The sequence below is a fragment of the Amblyomma mixtum genome, chromosome 9, assembly GCF_055824585.1.
Source record: "Amblyomma mixtum isolate Tamu chromosome 9, ASM5582458v1, whole genome shotgun sequence".
Classification (NCBI taxonomy): domain Eukaryota; kingdom Metazoa; phylum Arthropoda; class Arachnida; order Ixodida; family Ixodidae; genus Amblyomma; species Amblyomma mixtum.
This window is the reverse complement of record NC_143020.1, coordinates 79,317,000-79,335,116: the sequence shown is the minus strand read 5'-3', so window position 1 is coordinate 79,335,116 and position 18,117 is coordinate 79,317,000. Positions and strand designations below refer to the sequence as shown.

The 18,117-nt window shown below is 44.7% G+C and overlaps 1 protein-coding gene across 1 annotated transcript in view; it reads right to left on the bottom strand.

Annotated features, from left to right (window-relative positions):
- Window positions 1-337: 337 nt before the first annotated feature.
- LOC149329847 (TNF receptor-associated factor 6-like) overlaps window positions 338-18,117 on the bottom strand; it is a 35,013-nt gene continuing 17,233 nt past the window's right edge. The window contains exons 5-13 of the mRNA XM_089560573.1: window positions 16,410-16,484; window positions 14,460-14,537; window positions 9,992-10,084; window positions 8,731-8,814; window positions 8,537-8,623; window positions 7,779-7,832; window positions 7,627-7,677; window positions 4,684-4,929; window positions 338-1,409 (exon numbers count right to left, since the gene is read on the bottom strand). Of these exons, the coding sequence (XP_089416699.1) occupies window positions 1,176-1,409; window positions 4,684-4,929; window positions 7,627-7,677; window positions 7,779-7,832; window positions 8,537-8,623; window positions 8,731-8,814; window positions 9,992-10,084; window positions 14,460-14,537; window positions 16,410-16,484 (1,002 nt within the window). The 3' untranslated portion in view covers window positions 338-1,175. The remainder of the gene's footprint in view (window positions 1,410-4,683; window positions 4,930-7,626; window positions 7,678-7,778; window positions 7,833-8,536; window positions 8,624-8,730; window positions 8,815-9,991; window positions 10,085-14,459; window positions 14,538-16,409; window positions 16,485-18,117) is intronic.

The following is an 18,117-nucleotide window of genomic DNA, read 5'->3' as shown; positions in this document are numbered from 1 at the left end:
TATCCTGGAGGCGAGGCTGCTCGATTTATGGGCCTTCTGGTACAGTAAGGTACAGTAAGGTACAGTAGCATCGCCTCATGACGACAAAAAAAGTTGACTGGACCACACAAAACAATCTCTGCTTAGCCTGCAGCGCGTATCTCGCCGGATTTCTGCGCCGAGTAGAGCTTTTCTAGGCCCCTTTGTAATTGTATAAAGGCTCGTAACATACAACAGACATCACCGTTAACCGGCTCCAACCGAACGTTTTCGAAACAGACACCTCCAGTTGCGTCTGGCAAGACGTTGCAAGCAGAAGATGTCGCTGAGGTCGATCTGCGGGGTATACCAATTCATCTCAAAACAACGCAGCCGTCTTTATTGCTGCGTCGTGAGCTGCCAGCAGCATGAAGATCTTAATCCTGAAGCACTCTTCCGTTTTGCTACGAAACAACCCCGCCCCCGATGCGGCCTGTCTGGTGCGCTGGATGCCGACTCTTCGATGTACTGGCTGAAGGGAAGCATTCTTCATTCCACTGTGGTTTCAACGCAGCACTCGTTGCTGACATGTGCTGAAAGAATTAGCTCCCAAGGCGTGTTAACTTACAGCCGTGAGAGACATCGGCCATGAGGCCAGTTTTTCCAGTAGTGGCCTTTTCTTCCCTTTCACCAAAGCGCTACAAAGGAGTAGAAATCTTGTAACAGGAAATAAGGAAATTTCCCGAAAAAGAAGAAACTCAAGGCATTGGAAGAAGGGGGAACTTGACTACTTCAGCGAATGGTGGAGGGTAGAGAACGATACACTAAATGCAGTTTCCAAACAGCGTGGATATGAAAAATGAATTAGGGGCATCTGATGACCGTTGCTGTTGGAAGTACTGAACAAAAGTGGTTATACTATGCGGATTTGTTTCTGGTAAGCAAGCGGGAGGTTGGAGAAGAAAATACATATATACTTTTATTCGAACTGAACTGATTACGTTGATAAAAAGGTTGGTGAACATAAAATGCATGCACAATGTAGTGAACTCAAGTGCAGGTATGCTACAGCAGTTGATTGTGAACAACACTGGCATACAAATGAAAACAAGCATGCCACAGCAAAGAAGATAGAAACGTGATCGAGCTCAGGAGTGATCACATACTTATTTTTCGTGCTGCTTTGATAATGCTTGCAAGGAGAGGTTATGAAACACTTAGTAAAGGGGAGGGAAAACAACTTTGAAGACAACACAGTTGCGGAACAGGAATCCCTTTCTTCCGTTCTCCAGGAGTGGAATGGATATGACTTTAGAGAAGCCGAACTTCGGGTTAGGATGATTTGACGCCGGCTTCTTGAAGGCTTCGTCGGCATTTACAGCTTCTTCTGGGTCTAACTCAAAACTCCGGCTGGCTTCTTCTTCGAACTGGTTGATGAGGAAAACTACAATCTGAAAAAAAATGAGGAAATAGCATTATTTTTACGCAAAATGAGTGAAAAGTGGAACACTTAAAGTGCTCCCTTAAGGGAAGGTTAAGTTTACGGATGGGGTGATAGTTGGGTGAAGCAGCGCAGATATATCTGGTTAACAATAATGACACTAAAGATAATTAGGAGCTGGCGAGAACTGTCACCCTTCTGGTGTAAAAGGAAGGCTGCTATTGACGTATTTTACTTATTCAAACTTCCTCTGTCTCAACTACTAACGCTGCCATCTCAGAAATGCTGGAGATTGCGCACAATAGAAGGACAATCGAGTTTCGAACCTTCGTTTGTAATTCGAGCAAAGAGGTACGTCACACTACGCAACAGTGTGGGACGTCAAACGGAGGTTGACTTGGTTGATACAGAAGCGTCTACAACAGAGCGCTATCCGCAATAAGAGCGGACAATATAAAAGTCATCGTTGCCGCATTGGCCTAAGGCGGTCAGTAAGTCTTCCCTGGTAGGACAGTCAATCTCAGGTATCTGTGTATCAGTTTTGTTTTCACTGTCAGCGTCACCCACTCTCTTTTTGTCCTTTTACCCCTCTCTTGCGCTTTGAGAACGGCTAGATACTTAAAAATTAATGTCCTCTGAATGCTCTGAAAAAAAAAAATTCTGTGTTCTCCTTTTTCCTGGCGCCACTAAAGAATTACCGTTGCAGCATACTTTTTGCTCTAGGTTTTTACTATGAACAACACTGAGACAACCATAGACCTAATGCATGAATGGCGGGGGGGTAAAAAAAAGGTGGCTTTAAGGTCTGCAGCCGGGACAACAATGATGCCAAAAATCCCAGTGTAAGAGAGCGGTGGCTGCGCTTCAAGCGGGTATGCTTGCTTCACGCAGGAGAGATGATGGCGCCCAGGATTCGTTAGTTGAATATCGGGTGTTTTTTTTTAGATGGCCCGAAATTTTTAAAGAAAGGTAAATTCCTTTAGATTTACTTTAACCCTAGGACTATACTGAGGGCTACGGCGGACACCAGGTAAGAGGCAAACTACTTTAATTAGTTCACTGATTAACTGAATACGTTAATTAACTTTTATAATTTTTATTTTAGGGGATATGTTGTATTAGCAGTATTGGAGATCGTCTTCCAAACAGTCCAGCCAAGAAAAAAGATTTTCATGAAAAAATTTTTTGCGCGCGTAACGAAGCGAGAAAAAGTCACTCTGGTAGGCAGCTTCACACTGTAACACAGCGTCTGTGAGCGCCTGTGCCGTAGCTCGCTCCGCCCTGCACTTTGTGTCAATGCGTTTTTGTTCCAGCGCGGCATTCCGTGAGGCCGCGGAGCGAAGTGAGATAAGCAGCGATGGCGCAGGCCGCCACTCCGGGACGCGTGACGCAATGCGCAGGGCGGAGTGAACTACGTCAGAGGCGCTCCTGCCGCTGCGTTACGGTGTGAAGATGCCTACCAGGGTGACTTTTTCGCGCCTCGTAGTGTGCGTGAAAATTTTTTAATTAAAATTGTTTTTTCTCGGTTGGACTGTTTAGAGGACGATCTCCAATTCTGCGAATACAACATATCCCCTAAAACAAAAATTAGAAAAGTTTATTAACATATTTAGTTAATCAGCGAACTAATTAAAGCAGTCTTCCTCTTGCCTGGCGCCCGCCGTAGCCTCCAGTATAGCCCCAGTGCTAAAATAAATCTAAAGCAATTTACCTTTTTTTAAATTTTGGATCTTCTAAAAAAAATTGCTGAGGCTCAGCTAGGCTAAGCCTGGGGAATGCGAAGCATATTAGTGGCTAGGCTTGGTAATACATGGCTTTCCTTGGTTGGATACTTGGTCATTTTAATACAACCACTAGAAGCCTTCGTCGTGGGGGAAGACAACGGCATGGCTACAGCGGAACGCCGACTAACCCCGAGACGCGCGTTGGGTGGGCGCCTGGATTGCCACGGAAGCCGCGTCTGCCTGCCCGGTGGAGCGAGCGTTTCACCTACACCGAGTGTGAACGCGCGTTCGAAATGCGCGGGAATGCGCGGGTGTGACGGCTAGGGGTCCCACGGCGACGGCGCGAGGTGGAGGCCGGCTCTCTCATCCGATGTGACGTGATGTGACGTCACGGTGTCACGTGGCGTGACGGCTAGGGGTCCCACGGCGACGGCGCGAGGTGGAGGCCGGCTCTCTCATCCGATGTCACGTGGTGTGACGTCACGGTGTCACGTGGGGTTCCCACGGCGACAGCGTCAGTGCTAGCTCTAGCAATATGCTTCGCATAAAAACACCCGGTATAATTCTACGGCGATTACCTTCGCATTGATTCTGTGGGGACGCACTCGTCCCGCAGGGGTTCGCTTTCCCGCAGTGCACACTCAACTGTGGTTAGCTCCCCCGCAACGCACTCTCCTTAGTTTTGTTACTTTAACTAACAGGGGAGAGCGCTCGCGTCGCAGCGACACCAGCGCCACGGATGGCGCGTTTGCTGCTCGCGCGCGGGGGAGAGACGGTTCTCTTCTGCTGGACACCGGGAAAGCGCACGGACTTGTCGCGCGCGGCTCCGCTCTTCGTCAGTGGGCGACCTTGTTGTGGGAACATGTTCCCGCAAACCCGTCCCGCCCGGCCTCGGAGTTTTCCCTAGCCCTAGCGTGGGCGCACATTCGCTCGTAACCATGCTGGTGAGTCGGACGTCCTCGATTCCTCAATGTATCTTGTTGCTAGCTGGCGTTATTGTTATAGTAATAAATGCCTTGTTTGTGTCAACCAGTGCGCCGTTCCTTTGTTCCCTCAGAGCAAGGCCCGCCGTGGTCGGCGTGCGCTCGGTAGCGCTCGCGACCCCGGGGTGGGGCCGCGTGGTTTTGAACTGTGTCAGCCGCGGTGAAGCGGTGAGAACGTGTTTATATCTCCCCAATTAACCCGCACAATTCTCGCTATACATTCTGTTCGGGACAATTACGCAAAGATGGAATTTTTTTCTTCGTAAGGATGTCATGATGCCAAAGTTAGCTTTAAGCTGCTGAAGTTGGGGGACGGTAAAGTTAAAATGCGATAAATATTCATATCTATAGCGTAAATCACGTAGTACCGTAGTAACGCCCCAATTGCAGCCCTATTAGACTAATAATTACTACAATTTCAGACAACGTCCTCCTGAAGCCTATGAATGAGAATAAAAGAGATATTCACTGAAGCACTGTCTTCCGAGAGTACAGAAGCGTCTAACGTGTTTTCTGTGCAACCATTCTTTCGTTCCAGTAGGCTTATGAGGGAGTTTTTTTTTCGAATCGCGCTCACCTTATTCCTGAAAGGCCAAGGAAGCATGTCGTCGTAGTCACCCCTGTGAATCCTGCACTTGAAGGACAGCTGTGGCGCAGAAAGAGAAGCGGAAGGGCGATAGAAGCCAACTAAAAATTCGATCGCATAGCCGGGCTTGTTGATGTACACGACACCGGAAGACGTTTCCTGTGTAGTCGCCATGGCGAAATTTTTCAAGGCAGAGTACGGCTGAAGTTTCCACAGGTACTGAAAGCCAGGCGTAAGCTGCAAGAAAAGTTCCAAGAAGTATTGGGCAAAGTGAACTACACAGTTAACCGTCTCACATGTCGAAGAAATTATGTTGACAATGCTTCGCTCTACTGATCTGCTCTTCTTGGTTCTTTGGGCTGTTATATATCAAAAGTGCTTATAAGTAGTTCACCGACCTGCATGTAATTGTTAAAGTGAGTGCGATATGTCTGCTGCACCATTTCTTCGAAGTAATACTACACCAGTCATAGGTGGGCGGTATAAATATGTAACCAAATCACCAGCAAACCAAATAACCAAACAACGAATTAAGCAACGAACGAGTCAGTCAACTATATGAATAAATAAAATCAATAAGCAAACAATGAATAAATATAACTTGAAGTAATTATACGCTTTTCACAACGTGAATGGTGACGTGAGGGGAGATTCAGTATCACTCCAAAGGTCGGCAGTGAATTCTGAGTAGGTAATGAACAAAAAATATCATGCCGCACAAGGCAGCCGGAAATCGCGTTAAAGAGGTGCAATCCGGCCTGTACATGTGTGACACTGGCTGCCATTTTGATAGACCAATATGAGGCATAAAGCTTGTTATGCGGTGTAATCTTCCTTTCTCCAGTCGAGGTGGTGCCCCAACAAAGAGGCACTGAAGTTAATACGATGCAATGCATGAAGTCAACAGGAATACAAAAGGGTCTGATACGGGAACGACGAATCTCCCGGGCTACTAATATGAGAAATGAAAGAGCATATAGAGCGGCTGATACTGCACACAACTTCGCTTCAATGTCTAGAAGAAAAACGGTTCTGCGATCAGCTAGTCCATAAAGGTAAGTCGATGTGTTCTGACACCTGGCGCTGAGAAGATCCGGTAAACTTCGAAATTTTGACACGAACGTACGCTCGGCCAACTACGAAGGAGGTAGGTTGTGTGAAATTTGCAGCCCTATAATCCAATCAGATATTTTTGGAGACTTTGCGACCACTGCGGATTTGACGGAGACGTTGATGGCAAAATACGATGCATTATCACGAAGCATGATAGCATCGCTGTTATTCAAGTGAGTATGAAGTGCGTGATGACAAGTGGGATAAGGGATTACGGCAGATACTGGACACAATTAAAACGTTGCTGATCTTGCTGGAATTTACATGGGTGCAGGAACATTATGAACCTTTTTGTATAGGAAACTTGAAGTTACTTTCAGCTGTTCGTGTTTAGAGGTATGTGTGATTACTGACAGAGGAATCCCACGGTGTCACCACTTCTCCAGAGAGATGAGTGTTCGGTAAGTTTTGCTGAATCGGCTCACGTTCTACTAAAAAATCCTCCAGGAAACAAGGCGGTGCCCTCAGTAGCGAGAGCATGTGTTACAGGTTTGGCTTGGTTTATGGGGTTTAACGTCCCAAAGCGACTAAGGCTATGAGAGACGCCGTAGTGGAGGGCTCCGGAAATTTCGACCACCTGGGGTTCTTTAACGTGCACTGACATCGCACAGTACACGGGCCTCTAGAATTTCTCCTCCAAAGAAATTCTAGCTGCCGCGGCCGGGATCGAACCCGCGTCTTTTGCGCCAGCAGCCGAACACCATAACCGCTGAGCCACCGCGGCGGCGCATGTGTTACAGCCGGACGTTTCTTTTGCCAACCTTAATTATTGTGCATATATGTGCAAACGCCGAAAAAGTTGGTAGGAGGAACACAATGCTGTATGACGTCAAATTGACTTCGGCCGCAAGCGGCTCCCGAACGTAAGCTGAATCCTAAGTTTACGGTCGTTTATGCAGTCCGCCTGCATCGAACAGCGGCTGCACTGCTCGTAATGTAGTTGGCGACCCCATAAAGAGTAACAGATCGTCACAGCCATTGCACCACCATAGAAAATGCGCCGTCATGGAATTTTAGGTTTAGTATCAAGGTATCTCGCACACACAAGCGCACTTGCCCTTAAGTGTATTAGGTTAATTGGTGAGCAATGAATGACTTTTTACTAAGACACCGAAAATAAGGCTTTGGATCTCAGTACCATGTCTAAGCTCTCAACACTCAGTCGCTGGGAGGCCAAAGTTGTGATTACTGCTTGCAGTGGTAAAGTACTTGGCGATTATGTTAGTGCCTAGATAAGGCTAAAGAAACTGGCTTAGCAAACTGAGTGTGTGAAAGATACTGAAAACATACCATGAGCGAAGTATTTATAAAACGTTCGTGAATACTGCGCCAGGCAAACCGAACTTTGAGCTTCGTTTCGCATAGTTAAGAACAAATGCATTCTGGAAAACTCTGCGCGCAAGCGAGCAGCGTCTATATAAAGATTCAACCGCAGGCCTTAGTACAAAAAAGCTTAAAACGACAATAACCTCGTCTTGCAAAGAAAACAGAATCCGTAGCACACATGACAAAAAGAGCCGCTTAATGAGCAAGGCTGATTGGAATTTCTACCGCATGCATTGCTTCTAGATAGAGGTGCTTGGTGCTCGAATTTCTTAATTAGAAGCTTACTCTACTAGCGGAAGTGTTGTAAATCAAGAAAATAGCCGACTGCGTAGCTGGATGATCCCAACAGGCACCATATTCCCATCTATGGCTCATTCGTAACTGAGAGTTTAACCATTCTCTCTATGGGCTTTTTTCTCTTCGCAATGAATATCGCTACATTACAATGAAATAACGTTTAAAGCATGCAGATGAAAAAGAACTCTCAACACATACCGGCTCCAAGTGCAGTTCGTGATCGAGTTGCTTGACAGAGTTTTCAGTTTCCTATGATGAGAAATAAAGAGAGATGAATAAAAATCGTCAAAAACTACAGCAACCTTATTAAAAAAAAAACATGAAGTGCGACACTTTAAAATATTACTTACAGCGATGCGTTCGACAAGAAGACCCTTGTCCGCCTGCTGTGATATTTGCAGATGCTTAAAATAAAAGAGTGAATTTAAAGTTACTAAAAACGAAATGGCGGCACTGTTATGAATTCGTAGAAGTTGTGTATTTCAAAATCAACAACTGAGAGAGGAATCTACCGTGGCATCTCTACCGCAAAAAAAGTGCAGAAACTAAGAAATGCGGAACGGAAAGAACACGTTTTGAAATGAAAAAAATTACCGGAATTTTCATTGTAATAAAAAGCAATGATTGAATTACATGTTACTCACTAGTCAGCACAGAGCTGACAAAAACGAGTATTCAGGCACGTGACTATATGCGGCAACAGCAACGTTCGCAGTTTGCAGCGCAGAAGCCCATACAATAATTTGGGTGTAGTTATCAAGAAAATTAAGAATAAATGTACGTTAGAGGCGCAGTAAATTAAACAAAGCTATTACTGCTCTTAGCTAAATATCGCACATCCAACATATTTCGTAATCTTCCTAACTGTGCCCCACTGAGGTACTGCAAAGTTACTCCAAGAGATTGGCAAAGAGAAACTTGTGTTTCTTTCTTTTGTTTTATGGGCTTGTAGAATTGCCTCCTGAGAAGTCTTGGATAGGAGTTGGACTGCATCTACAATTTTCTGAGACTCTGTTTTGTTGACGTCATCGTTGCTTTGCTTTTTGGTGTGTCCCACGAATGGTAAAGCTGAAATGACGCGTTAATTATTATAAAATAGATCGATCACCTGAACCTCCCGCTTCAGATCGTCCAGTTCTTTTTCCAGCTTAACCCGGTGATCGAACTCGGCAGTGGCTTCTTTCTCGAGGTCCACCTATTTCATGCAGAGAGGAAGGCAGAAAGCTATGGAGCGGAATAGGTGTGCCAGCTTTCGCAGGTTTAAAATTTAAAGTAGGGAACAAAATGTGAAACAAAATTTACCATATGAGTTTCCAGGCGTTTTATTTTCTGGTCGTACATTTCAGTCAACGTCTTTTTTTCTTGTTCTAAGGCTTTCTTTAATACCTGCCCAGAAAAGGAGAGAGATTAGGGTTAACTCTGGAGGAAGGTATCAGTGTCAAAATGCATTTTCTTCTCTGCTACTGTCCCATGTTGATGTTGTTTGATTTTGTTTTTATTTGGTTTAACGTCCCGAAACGACTCGGGCTATGAGGGTCGCCGTGGTAGAGGCCTCCGAATAATTTCAGCCACCTCGGGTTCCGCGTAGGGAAGCTGAAACACTTTTCGAAAATAAATTAAGATTCCTGCGGATTTTAATGGTTTTCTGTCATTGGTCAGAATATATCGTGCGAAAAGGCCGGAGATAAAAGAGGACGGCTATTTTTTTTTTACCAGAAATTGTGCCCCGTAATATAACTCTTTGGTCGAAGAAAATTTCCTCAAGCATTTCACCACAGAAAAGCCCAGCAACAGGCCGAGGGAAATCTTGTAACCACTAGAAAACCGGTGGGTAGCCGGCCGGCGGCACTGGGCACTGGGAATCGAACCCAGAACCTCCCAAATGCGAGGCGGACGCGCTACCTCAAGGCCACCGCTTCGGTATTAACAAACGCGCTCGAATCAATTGAAAGCCGTGCCGTCCGTTTCGTGCATCATGCATACTCGTATTCCCTCAGCGTTTCATCTCTGAAGGGAAATTCCATTCTTGAAAGTCTCTTACTTCGTCGTCTGCTGCACAAAATTCTTCACAGTTCACTCAACCAAGCACCTTACACTGTACATCACACAAACATATCTCAATGCGCTTTGCTTCTGCTTTAGATAACTCCGCCTGTTGTTCGCACAGCAAGATTTTCAGGATCTTTCTTTCCTTGAGCAATTGTGGGCTGTAATGCCCTTCCCCATAAAGTGGCCGCCATTACACGCCGATCTTTTCTTGAAGCCGTGATAATCCATTTTCAAAGGCAATGACCTGCACTTTTTTTTTTCTCAAATATCTGTAACCCTACCCCTTAGGCATTGCCTCCAGTAAGAGGTGGCTCCGGATTGTGTGACGAAGAAGACGCTGGCAGTGGTGCAGGACGGAGGGCTCGCGCTAGGCCAGTGGCCATTAAATTATCGTTCGTTCATCGTTCATCGCGTCACATTCTTCGGCTGGCCGCCACGTAACAATCAATATGAATTCTTAGCGTTATTGTGTGAACAGTCATGCCTATGTCTGTAGTTGGGCAGCCTCTCTTACCTGGTTTTCGCTTTGCAGACGGCGGATTGCTTCTACGAAGACCATAGTGTGGCTGCCATCTGACATGTGGTTTGCCATCGACTTTCTTGGCGCCTGGAATTAGAGTATCTTACGTAAAATATCTGTCCACAAAGCAGACAGCTGAGCTTTTCCTATGTATGCACAGTTTAGAGCGGTACAGCGATCTCTGATTGCACCATTCCCAGAACTCCCCTCAATGCGCATGTATAAAAAAATTCCTGTTGGTTTCTCAGCATCTTTCGCGTTACGTGACTGCAGAGGCATTTCGTAGTGTGTAGCTTGTAGTGTGTAAATGATGCATAAATGAATACCTTACGTAGATGCGGTCACCAAATACTGACTGCTAGAAACTGCCTGCTCACGTTTCCGTGATTCAAGAAGGAGTTTCGCATGCAGACTAATAAAAAAACTGAGTGTGGTTATGTGTAGAATCAGAAGGAGCATGAGAGTCTCATATCTTCATTTATTCTTCTTCTTGGTTGTCATGTACGGCCAGATGTGAAATCTGGCAAGTTCTACTAATTAGTTACATTGCTACATTGCGACATCAAGTCAGGTTGGAGATAGGGGCTTCTCTACGAACTTGTCATGTTGCGTATTTTGAAACAAACATTAAAATGCTACGTGGCATCTGAAAAATCTCATGCATAAGCCACTTCATTTGGCTGAATATTACACCTTAATTTATGCATGGCGAAGGAGAGCAATATTTTAAAACAAAGGTTTGGTCGTAATGATTGCGCAGCTTTAAATAGTGGACATTTTTTTTTACGCTGTAGCTTTTTCTTTTCAAAATAGTGAGACGTATGCCATTATGGTCTCTTAGTATAGATTTTTCACCGAGAAATACATTATTTAAGTGATAGAGCGCAATAAAGGACATTACAGAAATTCAGTAGTCGACTATTTTTTTATTTATGAAGCAAGAATGCATTTTGATACTAAAGGCCGCCAAAATCAAACACGAGCCAAGTTTTCAAATTCTAAGCTCAGGCATTATGTTACAATCTATCGAAAGCAAACAAATTCTCTTTTGAAAGCGCGTTAAGTTTGCTTTCCCGCGTAGCACACTTAAAATGACGTTGCTTCTATTTTTATTGAAGCAAACACAGGCGCAGATTCAGTATTTTGTGATGTAAAAGAAGCTAACGTTATTTCGGCGCTTTACCACGCAGAGCAACGCTTTTCTTCAAATGCACGCGGGAAATTTCCCGTCTGCCAACCTACAACCTACGAGCCAACCTACAAATCTTTCGAAAGCGCAAATTTGACGCTTGAAATTTCGATCCACAATGTGGTATGATGGTATGAAAGCTGTCGCATTGAAACGTTTTAGAAGCTGAGCAGTGACTCTGCAGGGGTGGTTAGCGAGATGTTCAGTGAAGTTAAGCACGGGCTAGACTGCAGAACGGCGTAACTAAGTAGGGAAAGTTAGTTGTAAAACATCATCAGCTGGGACGCATGGGTAGGAAATCTGCATAGGGAACCACATGAGGGCGATTGAAAAAAAGGCCCGGCGTTCATTATTTTTTTCACCTTTCGCAAAAAGGTATGCAACTTGCGGTCACGGAGAAAAATTCCTGGTCGCGAGGCTCAAGGCAGTAATTGTGCATTGTCAGACAGACGTGCCTTCCGCCGTCCAAGTTTAGTGGATACACTGTATGTGGCAGGCATCTAGCTCTCAGAAGATTTCTCAACTACATGAAATCTTTCACCTTCATGGTCTGCGGGCGCCGCTGGTCAGGTCGCAGAAGAGGCTTCTAGGTGGTAATTTTGCGCTATCGTTATCGGCTTGTGGCAGCGAGACAGATTCTTTGCTATACAGAACACTCGAAGGTAATATGGTCTATGGGTTTTGACGTCCCGAAGCGACTCGGGCTATGAGGGAAGCCGCATTGAAGGGCTCCGGAAATTTCGACCACCTGGGGTTCTTTAACGTTCACTGACATCGCACAGTACACGGGGCTCTAGAACTTCGCCTCCATGAAAATTCGACCGCCGCGTCCGGGATCGAACTGGCGTCTTTCGGGTCAGCAGCTGAGCGCCATAACTACTCAGCCACTGCGGCGGCCCTCGAAGTAAATAACGGTAGTCATTTTTGTGTATAAACGTCAGGCGAGAGTACGGCTAATGAACTGGACAGTACGTTCAGCCACGCCAGTACCAGTGGTGGCTGTCAACTTGTAACATTTATAACAACGTCATAAAAGAACTATTAGTGATTCCCATAAGGAATGGATCTGTAATGAACGACGTCAGTGCGGATGTCTGGGAAACCATGGAGTGCGAAATAACGGCAAGTACATCTGTCGCACATGCTCATGACATTTTACCAGAATTCGTATTAAATATCGAATATGAGGGTGAAATTGATGTCATTGTTGGGCCTGGATTATTATTCAGCTAACGAATAGCTTCATACGTATGGAAAATCCCGTGTTGTACTTGTCTCAGATATGTTGTCACGGGCGACGGCTTCGCCGACTGCATCCACACGCACAGTCAGTCCTCCTTCAGCCTTATAGAGCGGCCACTTATGCAACTGGGGGCTGTTACATCACAGCGTTGCGACTGCTAATTTACGTTCGAATTTTCTCTTGACGGAAGATAGATAGCATTCGTGTTTGCTTGGTTATAAACTAGGATTGGAGATCCCTGAGCCATTTAAATTGCTTCCAAACCGATCGTGAAGGGCTCAGAAAAATTTAAAGTACAATTTCAAGAAAACCTGCAGCGAGTTATGCCGCAGGGAAAGAGGCGTCCTCTTCGTCATCGTATTCTTGGCTACTTGGCTACTAACTGAAACTCTCCATTAAATTACCGACCTATCTCCCTAACAAGCGTGCCATGCAAAATCATGGAACATGTCATCTACTCTCAAATTATTTCTTTGTTAGACTGTAACAATTTTTTTCATCCCTCGCAGCATGGGTTCCGCAAAGGTTTCTCCTGTGAAACACAATTAGCTCTTTTTGTTCATGACTTACACACTAACATGGACACTAATAAGCAAACTGACGCAATCTTTATGGATTTTGCGAAAGCCTTTGATAAGGTATCTCACCAGCGCTTGTTACTAAAACTTCAACTGCTGAACCTAGATCCTAACGTTATAATGTGGATACAGGAATTTTTGTCCAATCGTACGCAAATGGTTTTAATCAACAGTAACTTATCTAGACCCCTCCCAGTAACTTCCGGCGTGCCCCAAGGATCTGTCCTTGGTCCTCTGTTGTTTTTAATATACATTAACGATTTACCTCAGTGTATTTCTTCTAATATACGCATGTTCGCAGACGACTGCGTCATTTACCGCACAATCAAAAACATATCTGACCAAACTGCTCTCCAGAACGATTTAATCAGCGTTTCAGGCTAGTGCAACAATTCACTAATGACGATAAATGCCAACAAATGTAAATGCATGTACTTCTCCCGCCGGCGCAGGCCCTTTTGTTTCCCTTACACAATTCTTAATACACCCCTGGAACTAGTGCAGTCTTACAAATACCTAGGTGTAACGCTCTCTCACGATTTGTCTTGGAGTACACTTGTCACTAACATTATCGCCGCAGCTAACAAAACCTTAGGCTTTCTGAAACGTAATCTGCGAAACGCCCCGGAACGTGTCAAATTACTAGCTTATAAATCACTTGTCAGGCCAAAACTGGAATACGCGTCGCCCATTTGGAATCCGCACCAAGCATATCTCGCCGACGCATTAGAATCAGTTCAAAATCACGCTGTTAGATTTATTCATTCATCGTACTCATAATATCAGCGTTTCATCTCTCAAAACAGAATCTGGTTTATCATCGCTTTTCTGTCGACGTCGCATTGCTAGCCTTTCACTGTACCACAAGTTCTTTTTTTCGTCCCTTAATCAAGCACCATACATCACAGCAGCAGCACGAATATCATATCGAACCAGCCATCCACTTCAAGTTGCGCGCCCACGTGCCCGGACCACCACCTTCACTGCTTCATTTTTTTTCCGAACCGCCACAGACTGGAGCGGCCTTCCCCACGAAATCGCTTCTACTACCTGCCCATCTTCGTTTTTGCAACTTGTATCTGACCATTTCTTCAATAACTGTTTACCATGATCCTTATTGTTTGTATAAAAACCCACCCCTTATGTAATGCCCCTACGGGGAACTTTTAAGGTAATAAACTGAACTGAACTGAACTGAACTTGTTTCTAACAGGCACATTGAAAAGGACAAAACCCTACAACATCTCCAGCCCCTAGGTAAAGTGTTTAGCCGGACATTGATTCGCTGAGTTGGAAAAACAAGGCTAAGAGGACGAAAAGGCTATGATCTCTTATGAAAGTAACATTTAACCTACACTGCATATATATCAAAATAAGATGACGTTCATCAAATCTGAGGTATGGCCTGATTAGCATACAGAAATCTAGTGGTTCAAAAGTATTGGTGCTTACCTGAAAATTGCAACCAAGGTCTTTGAATGAGCAGAACACCGGCATCTGCGGGCACTGAGGGTAGTGTTCTCTCTTGAGCTAGAACAAAAAACGCAATGAAAATACGTCAGTGTTTACAACATTCGTATAGAGTGCAAGGCACGGCGTTAGAGTTTTCCCAATTTCATTAAATTGGGAAGTTCATAAATTAGAGGTAGGCCTTTCTAAATCTAAAAATCGAAACGTAGCGGGATCCAAAAGCAACCGCGGCATCGTACTTGCCAACAGCCGTGCCTGCAAGTATGAAAAGTCCGCGAAGGCGGCCTGAATCGCTGGTGCATGAAAGTGCCATCTGGAAAAACGGATTTTAAGGCAACGCGAGAAGAGCCGCCGACTGCCCATTCGATTCCGCTGTTTGGTGCAGCGGTGGAGCTTTTAGCCCCGTCAAAACGAAACCAGGACCATTACTTGGACGCTTTGATGTTAGTGCTGGCGCGCTGCGAACAAGCTCCGACTCAATGTGGGCAAAATTAGTGAGAAATAACAGTTTCTCACTCATTTTTTCTCCGAAAACTTCGTTAAATCGAGTTGAGAGGCCGTTTGCTCAATGTTATTGAGTTATTGAGAACATCGAACAGTATGGGTGCTTACCGGGGAATCAAAATTAGTTCGTGAGACCGGGAACTGCGTAAAAGCGTGGTTCGTTCAATCGAGTTGTAACCGTAGAAGGTTTTTGTTTGGTTTTGGTGTCACCAGGTCTGATGTCTGAAAGCGACTCAGGCCATCAGGGATGCCGTAGGGGAGGGCAGCGGGTAATTTCGAAAACCTGGGGTTCTTTAGCGTGCACTGACATCACACAATGTACTGGCCTCTAGCACTTCGCCTTCACCGGAATGCGACCGCAGCGGCCGGGATCGAACCCGCGTCATTAGGGTAAGCAGCTTGGTCAGTGCAAGTACGGATCCACAAGGTCACACACAACCGAAAAAAATGCGACTAATAAATTTGACGCACCGATGGATTTTTCAGCACCAAAAAACCCGCTTAATTGTGCGGTGAAGACCAAAAACGGGGCTGTCAAAGGAACCACGAAAACTGTTTTGTTAAGTGCGCTATCAACATTTTATACAAGCCCCCCAGTCTTGTGGTAAAGTGTACATCGGTCAGACGGGGCGTTGCATTAACGACCGACTAAGGGAGGGTGCAAAAGGCCTGCCTAATACGGAGTGCACGAATATTGTTGACCGCTGCATTGCTTACACAGCTTGTGAGCCGCGTTTCCGTTGCGCGTCAATCCTAAACAGAAGTTATCAAAAAACCACTCGTGAAACCTTGGAGGCATTTTTTTACCAGCAAAGCGGGATCGCATTGTGTTAGTGACACTTCAATTGCCCGGTACAATGCTTACGTGAATTTTTTCTCGCGTCTAGTGTGATAACGTTCTGCTGGTTTTCCAGGTTACTTGTCAGGCTGCGCCGACGCAGGCCTGTGGATATATATATGCCGTGTCTCTACTTTCAATAAATCAGTTGGAAGTAGCAATCGTGTTTGTCTTTATTTCTGTGTCTTGTCGGGTTTGCGCTAAAACGATGAATGCTTTGTTTGGTTTTGACCTTGGCTGACCTTGAAGGTCAAAGTACCGGCATGACTTGTTTTCCAAAGTATAAATATACCCTGGCGAGTAGAGCTACGCTATAAAACAATAGTATGACTGGTGTTAGCTTCTCACAAGTGCGAGCTGGTGTATGACTGGCAGGAAAGAAGGCCTGCGATGTGTGGATGCTTGTAAGAGACAAGACAAATAGGGTTAGAAACGACTGGTAACTCTCACAGCGTCTCAAACGGCAGAGAGGAAATTCAACGCCTTGTATTGACTCTTCGTTTGAAAATGACGTTTATGATCAAAATAACCAGAAAAAAGCTGAAGCATACGCGTCTAAAGCATAATGTGAGTACCAAAGAGGAAATTACCTGCGAGTGAGTTTCGAACTTTCGTCCGCAGTGTTCGCAGGTTCCTGGACGCTGATCGCAGTTGGCTTCATGGGCCTAATGAAAAAAGGAGTTTCAGATAATAACGGACACGAGATATGGAATCTGCCTTTAGTCGATAAATTTTTTTCTAATACTTGCTCTTATATCTCCCAAACAAAGATGGTCTGGTTGGTTTGGTTTATGGGGTTTAACATCCCAGAGCGACTGACATTGAGAGACGCCGTAGTGAAGGGCTTCGAAAATTTCGACTACATGGGCCTCTAGAATTTCGCCTTCATCGAAATTCAACCGCCGCGGCCAGGTTCAAACCCGCGTCTTTCGGGTCAGCAGCCGAGCGCCATAACCACTGAGCCACCGCGGCGGCTTCCCAAACAAAGAAAAGTGACTGACGAGAACATGGTAAATTTTCAATCTCAAATAGTGCAAATCACGTTAAAAAGGAAGTTGCTACGCATTGTTTGGCAGCAATAGCTCTGCGCTCCAAGAAAAACAAAACAAAGTCACAGGCAGTTATTTAGAGCACAATTGTAGCCCTTTGCATGCCAAAGGAGGAGGCTAAATAGTCGAAATATAGCAGAGCTGCATAATTGGAAAACAGTAATTTTCAAGCATAACGAGTTGAAATAAAAAGCCAAGAAAAGCTGCGATTTGATTTCTGTTGCCTTACAGTGGTAAGAGTAGCTGGTTGCACTGAGTTAGCGTGAGACAGAAAAGCAATGCTAAAATATTCAGTGTACCGCTACAGGCTTTTAAGAAGATGTTTTTTTTTATTAGCTATGATATTACTGGAGGAGCACATGGGCATGGCATCACAAAAGAAATATTTGTCGAAAGTAACCGAACACCAGATTACGTCTTCCGCGGTGCCGAGCGTTTCCATGCGTTTTGAGAGCTAAGGAATCGCTTCTGAGGCATTGGCAACCGCTGAATAGGGCTACTATTTGCTGTACTATTTTCTGGTGGGCATTTAATTTTACTTAGAAAAAACTCCATCGAAAAGTATGAACATAGCTGCATGCTGTTGAACCATTTCGAAATGAGTAATGTTAAAATATTATATGTAGTGAGGCAGTAATTAATCACTAGCGTTAACCCAAGCGTAGCCACTCCGCTACAAAGGAACGCAGCACAGCTTAGATAGAAAGTTCATCGTTAAAGAAAATTATCTCCTGGTACGAGGCTCGAACCAGGTGCCACCATTTCACTGGAGCAGTCGCTCTACCAGATCAGCTATGGTATGGTAGGGTGAGAACAAATTCATCAACAAGTTGAAACAGTATTGACCAAATAGTTGGGGAAAACCCCCAAGGTGGAGTAGATTTGTATTAAGGGAGTCATTACTCATTGGCATACATACACGCGTAGCCACTTGTCTACAAAGGAAAACTATACAGTTCCAACAGAAGCTTCATAGTTCAGGAAAAAGTACAAATAGCGCAGGAATATTGTGGTTTTGACATCAGGAATCATCAATTGGAGACAAGTATAGCCTCATAAGAGGCATTCTTTGTTGTTGAAACAACGGTAAGGTCTAAAATATAGAAATACTATAAAAAAATGTTAAAGTGATATAAGAGAAGAAATGTTGCAGCTTTTTATATGGTTACTTTGGATTTCAGTCATATTTGTAACTTCCACGTGATTTTTATGTAACAAATATCTATATTCTCTGTAGTTGCTTGCAAGG